Source organism: Gavialis gangeticus, unplaced genomic scaffold (genome assembly GCF_001723915.1).
Source record: "Gavialis gangeticus isolate Ggan-Ray unplaced genomic scaffold, GavGan_comp1, whole genome shotgun sequence".
NCBI classification, from domain to species: Eukaryota; Metazoa; Chordata; order Crocodylia; family Gavialidae; genus Gavialis; species Gavialis gangeticus.
In genome coordinates this window covers 1,011,011-1,020,684 of record NW_017728997.1, presented here as the reverse complement: position 1 = coordinate 1,020,684, position 9,674 = coordinate 1,011,011, and the positions used below count along the sequence as shown (strand labels likewise).

At 45.0% G+C, this 9,674-nt stretch overlaps 1 protein-coding gene across 1 annotated transcript; it reads left to right on the top strand.

The window, feature by feature from the left end:
* Positions 1-4,412: 4,412 nt before the first annotated feature.
* RHO (rhodopsin) lies at positions 4,413-9,427 on the top strand. Its single transcript, XM_019504656.1, has 5 exons — positions 4,413-4,901; positions 6,099-6,267; positions 6,397-6,562; positions 6,762-7,001; positions 8,387-9,427. The coding sequence occupies exons 1-5, from the start codon at positions 4,541-4,543 to the stop codon at positions 8,507-8,509; spliced, it is 1,059 nt and encodes a 352-aa protein (XP_019360201.1). The 5' UTR covers positions 4,413-4,540; the 3' UTR covers positions 8,510-9,427.
* Positions 9,428-9,674: the final 247 nt, after the last annotated feature.

Below are 9,674 nucleotides of genomic sequence, written 5' to 3'. Positions count from 1 at the left end.
GCTAGCTCATATTCAGCTTATTGTCCACTGTAACCCCCAGGCCCTTTTCTGCAGAGCTGCTGCCCAGCCAGTCAGCCCCCAGCCTGTACTGGTGCATGAGATTGTTCTGTCCTAAATGCAGGACTTCCTGCTTGTTCTTGTTGAACCGCATGGCCCTTTTGGTCCAATCCTCCAATTTGTCTAGGTCACTCTGAATCCTTGCCCTACGCTCCAGTGTATCTACTACTCCCTGCAGTGTGGTGTCATCTGCAAACCTGCTGTGGGTGCTCTCTATGCCATCTCCCAGGTCGTTGATGAAGACACCAAACAAAACCAGGCCCAGGACCATCCCCTGGGGCACTCCGCTTGATACCGGCTGCCAACTAGAGGTTGATCCATTGATTACTGCTCTCTGAGCCTGATGCTCCAGCCAGTTTTCTATCCACCTTACAGCCCATTCATCCAGTCCAGGCTTCCTTAGCTTGCCTGCAAGAATATTGTGGGAGACCATATCAAAAGCCTTGCTAGAATCAAGGTACATCACATCCGATGGTCTCCCCACTTCCATGGAGCCAGTCACCTCGTCATAGAAGGCAATCGGGTTGGTCAGGCATGGCTTGTCCCTGGTGAATCCATGCTGACTGTTCCTAATCTAACCTAACCTTTTTATCCTCCAAGTACAGAAATGGATTCCTTGAGGATTTGCTCCATGATTTTTCCATGGGCTGAGGTGAGGCTGACTGCTCTGTAGTTCCCTGGATCCTCCTTTTCCCTTTCTTAAATATGGGCACTGTGTTTGCCTTTTTCCAATCATCCGGGACCTCTCCTGATTGCCATGAGTTTTCAAAGATGATGGCTCATGGCTCTGTAATCACATTAGCCAGCTCCCTCAGCACCCTTGGGTGCATCCCATCCAGCCCCATGAATCTGTACACATCCAGATTTTCTAAGTAGTCCCTAGCCTGTTCTTTCACCATTGAGCGCTGCTCACCTCCTCCCCAAACTGTGCTGCCCGGTGCAGGAGTCTGGGAGCTGACCTTGCCTGTGAAGGCTGGGGCAAAAAAAAGGCATTGAGCACTTCAGCCTTTTCTTCATCCTCTGTCACAGGGTTGCCTCCCCATTCAATAAGGAACTCACACTTTCTTTGATCCTCCTCTTGCTACAGACATACTTGAAGAAACCCTTCTTGTTACCCTTCTCCAAGTGTGCTTTGGCCTTCCTGACTTCATCCCTGCATGCCCAAGCAATGCTCTTATATTCTTCCCTAGTTATTTGTCCAAGCTTCCTTTTTGTGATTTAGTTTACTGAAGAGTTCCCTGCTAAGCCAAGCTGGTCTTCTGCCATCCTTGCTTGTCTTGCTTCGCATTGGGATGGTTTGTTCCTACTCTCTCAGTAAGGCTTCTTTGAAGTAGAGCCAGCTCTCCTGGACTCCTCTCCCCCTCAGACCGGCTTCCGAAGGGATCCTGCCCATGACTTCGCTGAGTGAGTCGAAGTCTGCTTTTCTGAAGTCCAGGGTCCTTACTCTGCTGCTCTCCATCCTTCCTCTCCTCAGGATCCTGAACTCCTTTCCTTTGGCTCCATAGGGAAGAAAGATGGTATATAAAAATACGCCAAGATGTGACCATGGAGTTGTAATAATATCTGGTGATTTTTTTTTTTTAAAGATTTTGATCATTTCAAACTGTCCTTTGACATTGAAGCTGTTCTTACATAACTTCATGGTAAGAGGGTACTGTTGGAGGTGTCTGGTGAAGCTTAAAGACTGCCACCATAGATGACTCCTGCTTTGCCTTCTGCCAGCCACTATAGTGTGGATAACAGCATAAACCACATCTTGAAATTTGTTCCATACTTTCTTTACCCTATTGCTTGCCTGTTCCACTGAACCTTGCTACCTGTGATGCACTTCAAGCGCTAAGCTCTGAACAACAGTTGCTACCTCAGCAACGGCTTATTGCATCAAAGCCATAATGTGACACATTTATGTATCCGGAAGATAAACCTTTAAGCCTACTGTATGCCTGGATATATGTACTAACAGCTACATTTGCAATTAAGATGACTGCAGTGCAGCTGGAAAGTAGCCTTGGGAACACGTGTGAAAAGTTAATTATGCTGGAGTTTTGATGTGGGTAGTGTGCTAGCAAGAACCTTGGTGTCTTTATTCAGGTTACCATACTGTATAAAAATGTGTGTTTAAAACTAATAGTCCCTTCATCCGTACAAAAGTTCAAAGTGCCTATTGTCCTACTTTTTCAAGTGCTCTATTATATATAAATGGCTCAGTATTCCCATATTCTTGTTAGCCATAGCGGTTCTTGTGATGAAATCCTGTCTTCAAGCACTCAAAACCTTATGAAGCATTCATCTCTCAAACTGACGTGTTCCAGAGTTGTTCTTTGCTGAAGACTTATCTTCTGTATGCTCCTGTGTAAAGTTTCAGCCGAATCCCAATAAAAGATTTTGATCATTTTATTGGGTAGCTGCAGCTGTCATACAACTTTGTCCATTTTTCTTAACGGGACTGCCTATACTATGGTAACCCAGCCCAAAAGCAGCGTGGTATGAAGCAAAGAGACTAGATACTGCCTACAGCTGGCCAGGCACTGCCTGGTGTTCTGACTGTACCTGACAACCAACTGCAAGACCCTGAAGTAGTCGCACCTCTTCTCAACCTTCACTTCAAAATGGTGTTGATTATTTTATCCCAGTTCCCAGGGGAGATGTGAGAATAAGTTCATACTTGCCCAGCACTTAAATGCCTTAAAGTTCTTAACTAGTAACACAAGATGTAATAAAAGGGCAAAGGGGAAAAAAATCTTTGGGGTTTAAAAGACTAGGGCTGATGTATCATTTTTAAGAAAACTGCCTTCTCCATAGGACAGTTTGCTACTGATTTCAATATTTTCATTCCATTATACCTGCTGTCCTATTTTCTTGCAAGCTACGGGCCAGTGATCTTCGTTCCAAACAATGACTTAAGTGACGATGAGGACACTGAGAGAAGAAACAAAGAAGTTCAGAGCATATGGGAGTTTCAAACAGCCATTTTGCCTGTAGCTATACCTGTCTTATCCATTTAATAAGTTGAACTGGATGCTTCGGACAAGTTCCAGAGTGATAACCTGAGAGTTTTAAGGCTCCAGTCTTCTTGCAGATTAAACACAACCCTAGTATCGGCCTTGTCCAATGTACCCATCAGTGTTGAACAGTATGGGGGAACACATCTTGGGGGAGAAGATGAGCATGACTCTTTGTTAGCTGTTGATGTTATGGTTGACACCGAACAAATGGCAAATAGATGAGCAGAGAAGATGACCCAACAGGAGGAGGAGGGTTAATGTATCTCTCACAGGTAAATACTAGGGCAAAAAGGGTCTGTGGCACTTATGGGCAAGAGTTGGGAGCATGGTGACAGAAGTCTTTACAGAAGTCATTCAGTCCTTGACCTCTGTCCTGCTCAGGCTCTACCTGGTTTACCAGTTGTGGCAGCAACCAGTGGGACCACCTGTTTGTTTCGCATGTAACCTAGGCCAGCTTCAGATTGTAACAATGGTCTTGGGCCAACCTACAGTATATGACCCAGGGTCCAAAGGCTGCAATTCTCCATACCAGGTCCCTCAACCTGCTGCATACAAAGCTGGGGTGTTAGATTATAGTAACACATTCCTTAAAGGAAGGGGACAGAAAGGAGCTCCTGTACCCAGACGTGGGCTCACAGCTCATCCCTGCCACCTGTCTTCGAGAGGCTACAATTCAGATACTGGACAATATAGTTAAAAAAAAATCAAGCCACTACATAGACACACCTATACTTTGTCCTTCTACCTATAGTTCTGGGGCTGCTTTACAACCATTAAAGAATTCAACTTCAAAATATCCCTGTGGAATAGAGAAGTGTTATCCCTATTGCACAGATAGTGAACCAGGCCTGCAGCAGGTCCTGATACTGGAGTCTTTGTGGGGTAGCTTACTTTTCTGAGTGCCCAGCTTGAGGCACTTGGGATCTGGCTGTCAGCAGTGCTGGGTACCTACCAGTGCAAGGGAAGGCAGCATGATCTGTGGTGGTCATCTCTCAAATGGGGCACCAAAAGCAGAGCCCCAAATTTAGAGGTCAGTTTTGAAAATTTATCGCTAAGTGAATTATGTAAGGCTGCAAAATAGGGAACAGAACTAATGAGGTTATGCTTCCTTGCTGGCTCCACATCTATGGTGTACACAATAGCTGCATATTATACATAAGGAGTTCAATGTTCCCTGGTAACCACTGCACAGCCCAGAAACAGGTGTCACCTTAAACCTTCTTGGGAAAGCCAATTACCACTTGCAATCCTAGCTTGGATTATTATGATTAATAATGCTGTAAGTCCTAATCGTGCTGACACCAATGTTGAAAGCTTACCCAAGGTGGTACTTCATAAAGGGCACTGCACTGACAACAAGTGTTGCCAGCTTCTGCAAGTTTGAGGAAGAAGCAGAGATAGGAGGAGAGCAGGAAGAGGAGACCTTGAAAGAAAGCAAAACATATTTGTAAGACCATAACACCTCGGAAGCCGCAGCCATGAATGGAACAGAAGGTCCAGATTTCTATATCCCCCTTTCCAACAAGACTGGGGTAGTACGGAGTCCGTTTGAGTATCCGCAATACTACCTGGCTGAACCATGGAAATACTCTGCGCTGGCCGCTTACATGTTTATGCTGATTGTTCTTGGCTTCCCTATCAACTTCCTGACTCTGTATGTCACCATCCAACACAAGAAGCTCCGTTCGCCCCTAAACTACATCCTTTTGAACCTGGCAGTTGCTGATCTCTTCATGGTTTTGGGAGGCTTCACCACTACCCTGTACACCTCAATGAATGGGTACTTTGTCTTTGGGGTAACAGGTTGCTACTTTGAAGGCTTCTTTGCTACTCTTGGTGGTAAGTTTACTAACTGAGTAAATAGTCAAATATGTTCTGTTGGAGTTCCCTTGAACTTGTAGGAAGGAGAAGCCAGGGTCAGGCAGAGGGGCAGTGGGGAAGACAGGAAGGCAGCAAAAAATGGCTTTCAATGCATCACCGAGACCTGGAGGCACTTGGAATTTATATTTTCAGGCTGTATGTTTGGCTTTCAGTGTAGTAGAAAAGTTATATTTCAGACAAGAAGTGTGGGGGGACAAAGAACACATGATGTTTGCCATCTTCCTTTACTGCTTTGGGGAAAACCTAGTGGCTGAAGATGGTTGAAACGGGACTGTGGTATTGAAACATGACCTGGAACAGTATTCCAAACGCTGGCTTTATGCCCACTTTTAACCTTGGAATTGGCAAGCCTGGTCTTCCCTGGTTTTGCTGGAAGAATTTCAGAAAGGTCCCAAGGTACTCTACTGTAGATCCCCATACTTACATTGAAGGAATAGACTTAGCCTTTAAAAGTCATCTTCTCCCCATGTGTCAATTGATTGAAATAGCTGTTCACAGGAAATGGTAGGTCTAAAACCCTTTCTTTTCTGCATCCAGTTCAGCCTTCGGGCATATAAGTCTTCTCAGGTCACCATCTAACTAGTTCTTTGGTTACCAGAGAGTCTTCTAAGGTAGATGAGTTCTAAAATGTATACCAAAACACAAAAAACCTCCCAACATCTTGACAACAGCCTCTCTGCCTTTGTTTACCTCTGGGTAGAAGGTAATAAAGACGTAGACTCAATTTCCAGCTCACTGTGAGCTTTAAAATATCCTACTAATGTTGTTCCCAAACCTGAGATATGCTGGACAGAGGGCAGAAACAAGTGAGTGGTCAATTCAGCGTGCATTTCCTAGCACAGTCAGGCCCATGGAGTTAATAAGTAGCAAAACAAGTGTGGGGAGGACAGGTTGGACTCAAACATAAGATAGGGCGCTCCAGTGGAACTCAAAATATTGCAGCAAAATGAATGTACAGTGGGTTAGTCAGCCATTTGTGCCTTCCTTCCCATACTTTAATTCAGATTTTTTTTCACATTCAAATCTTACTTGCATTCTTTGATCATTCAGAGACTTGTTTAGAATCCATTATCCAAGAAGCTTTCACATACAGGGCAACACGTTTTTCTTCTGTTGCAAGCAGTATATGAATATGTGTGTGTGTCTCCCTCACAGGTGAAGTGGCTCTGTGGTGCCTGGTAGTCCTGGCCATTGAAAGATATATAGTGGTCTGCAAGCCCATGAGCAATTTCCGATTTGGTGAGAACCATGCCATTATGGGTGTCATTTTCACGTGGATCATGGCCCTATCTTGTGCTGCTCCCCCACTGGTCGGATGGTCCAGGTAGGCTTATACATTTTCTGAAATAAGGCATCATCTAGGACAGCATTTTTCCGTTCTAAAATTGCACAACCTGATTCCCCAGTGGCACCAGTGCAATGCCAGGTACTAATGTCGTTGGTTTAATGGCAGGTACATCCCAGAGGGCATGCAGTGCTCATGCGGGGTTGATTACTACACCCTGAAGCCTGAGGTCAATAATGAATCCTTTGTGGTCTACATGTTCATAGTTCACTTCACCATTCCATTGATTGTCATTTTCTTCTGCTATGGACGCCTGGTCTGCACTGTGAAAGAGGTAGGTTGACCTGCTGGCGACAGACTGCCATCAAAAACTGCATCTGAATGCTAATGCCAGATTTCTGGAAAGCTCAGATGCAGCTTGGAACTCCGCAGCTGGCTCCATCCCTGTCATGGGAGGAGACGCCGTTCCAGCCCTTTTTTCCCCCAACACTCTCCCATGGAGCCGTCATAATTTCTTTGTTCTTTTGCCTTAGGCTGCAGCCCAGCAGCAGGAATCAGCTACTACCCAGAAAGCTGAGAAAGAAGTTACCCGCATGGTCATCATCATGGTCGTTTCTTTCCTGATATGCTGGGTCCCCTATGCCAGCGTTGCTTTCTACATCTTTTGCAATCAGGGATCTGACTTTGGCCCTGTCTTCATGACCATCCCGGCATTTTTTGCCAAGAGCTCTGCCATCTACAACCCAGTGATCTACATTGTCATGAACAAGCAGGTAATTAACAAGGGCAGTTTTTTCTTCAATTTATTTCATTTCTTAAAAGCTTGAACCTTGCTCATAGATTTAAAGGTTAATGTGGCATGAAAGGAACTTTTAAAGTCAAATGTGTTCCTATAATGTATAGGGATGACTCTATTAATTATCCCACTATCCTTTGGTATTACACAGATGTCGAAGTTGTCAAGCTGGTCTGCTTGAAATGATCCAACCACTTAAGATTTAACTAAGTATCTAGGCCTCTGTTCTGCTCTCAGCCACACTGGCTTCGCTAGGAAAGTTAGGATAATCCTGAATCAGAGTTGTAGCTAGTTTTAAGGAACGAGAAGTGTGCAGAAGATAAGATTTGGCACATTGGATGACCCATCAGTCCATCACATGTAGAGTCTTACCTCTGCCAGTGACACTTAAAGCAACTTCCCTCCTTTGCCATCACTGCCACCCTACATCAGGAACAAACATTTCTTTCACACCCTGGCTTCATCATCCCCTGCCCCAAAAGCATGAGGTTAGCCTACGCTTGTATTAGCAAAAGGTGCAGCATGTCATGCTCACTATTTAAAAATCAGCATTTACTCTCAGCGGTACTGGAGATAGGGCAGCATTTCACTCTGCTTATAATGGGATGTCGCTGTGGTACCAGAGATATGTTTCCATGCTAGCAAAGGTTGATTTTTAATGGCTACCATTGCCTATCCTGTTACCCTAGATTAAAAGAAAGGAAGGAAGGGATTGCTTTTACTTTCAGAACACTAGAATACTTGACGAGAATACATTTTCACTTGTAGAACAGCTATTTAGTTGTGAAACAAAGTAGGTTTTCTACCACTATCTCATTATTAACTTTAACCTTTTGCAAGAGCATTCCAACTAATGACTCCCATGGATGGTGAAAGGGACATGAATATAACAGTGGGAGACAAAGGGCTGCTCACTGCATGTGAGCGCCGGCAATTGTACCTCCACTGCTCTTTTGTCAGGTTTTGAGCTGTTAACAAATTGTGGTCCTTCGAAAGGTCAGATCACTCCTGCCTCATTCACAGCAGAAACTGCTTTTACTGCAAAAGCCCTATTCAAATGAGGATTCACAAATCACACTAAAAAGAATGAGAAGCTTTTAAATTGGTTCTTCTCAGAGTGGACTGATTTTTTAAAGGACATTTTAGTAGTCAGTCTTGGGTCAGTCTTTGAGGCTCTTCTTTACTTAGAGCTCACTTCCATGCACACGCACGTGCAAGAGCACACGCACACAGGAATCTCTTTGGGTAAGCCACTGACCCATTTGATGTAAATAGAGAGTTCTCAGTGAATCTGATTAGTTGACTTTTGTCACCCTGGGCACCCCAGTAAGTCACTTCTCCTGACTTTGTCCTCTCTTCCAGTTCCGTAACTGCATGATCACCACCCTCTGCTGCGGGAAGAACCCACTTGGTGATGATGAAACTACTACTGGTAGCAAGACGGAGACCTCCTCGGTGTCCACCAGCCAGGTTTCTCCTGCATAGATTCCTCCTGGAAGCAGCTGATCTCAGGGCTGGCATGCATTGTCATCATGGATACTCAAATCCCATCTGCATGAATGTAGTCATGTTACTGTAATGACCACCGCCACCTGCATCCAATTCACAATTGACCCAGCAGGACAGACTTTTCAGTTCTGATAATAGAAATTATTTGAAGAAGCCTGTAAATATTTTTAAAACTTAAATACAAAGGGTTAGCACCTCAGCTGGTGTAAATCAGTGTATATCCGTTGACTTGTAAAGAGTTATGCCCATTTACACCGACTGAGTACCTGGCTCATCATCTCTAGCGCCGCACAGATGGCTGGATGTTCCCCTTTCACCGAATGGAAAAGATTAGTGAGACAGCAGCCTCAGGGCTCAATATATACCATGGCATCTGTTCTGCGCGTGACTCGCAGAGCGCATGATTAGGACAACCCATTGTAAAGAGCCAAGACACAGATACCTGGTAGAGGTTGAGATATATCCATGAGCCTGTAACCATAATCGGGGGCCAGAATGGTCAGGATATATGTCAGCTGTGAACATTTTTGAGCTCTTTCTAGTAAGAGATGGACCCCACTCACCATCACAAGAGTCCTGTGTCCTTGGGAATCCGGGGACTTATTTATAACATGGCCAATGAGGTGCATATAGCTGCTCATAGCAAGTTATTGCTGCTCAAGGGTCAAATCCTGCACCCCCTCCAACAGCCCAGAAGGCCCAGTAGATAATCTAACAGATGTGGCTCTGCCTGCAAAGGAGGGGGCAGGATTCAGGGGGTTCATGCAGCTGGATCCCTTCCATGTTTCAGAGCTGGGCTCAGTGGAGCTGCATGAAGCCTAGTGAGCAGCGGCACTTAAAGGGTTACAGCAGGGTAGGACATGGCCATTAGCAGCATGTCTAGAGTAATCTTGGGGGGGGTCGTGCAATCTCTACATGAGCAGCGGGAAAGCCAGAAACAAACATCTCCCACACCCAGAGGAGGACACGAGGCCAGCACCACCAAAGGTCGCTGCTGTAATGTCTACAGGAGCCACTTGTCAGGTTGTATTACAGGGAGGAAACTTGTAATACTTACTATTAAAGTTTACTTGATATTAAATCAGACATGGGGCCATGTGAACCCTTGGGCGTCTTTGATAAAAAGAAGCCTATTGGTAAC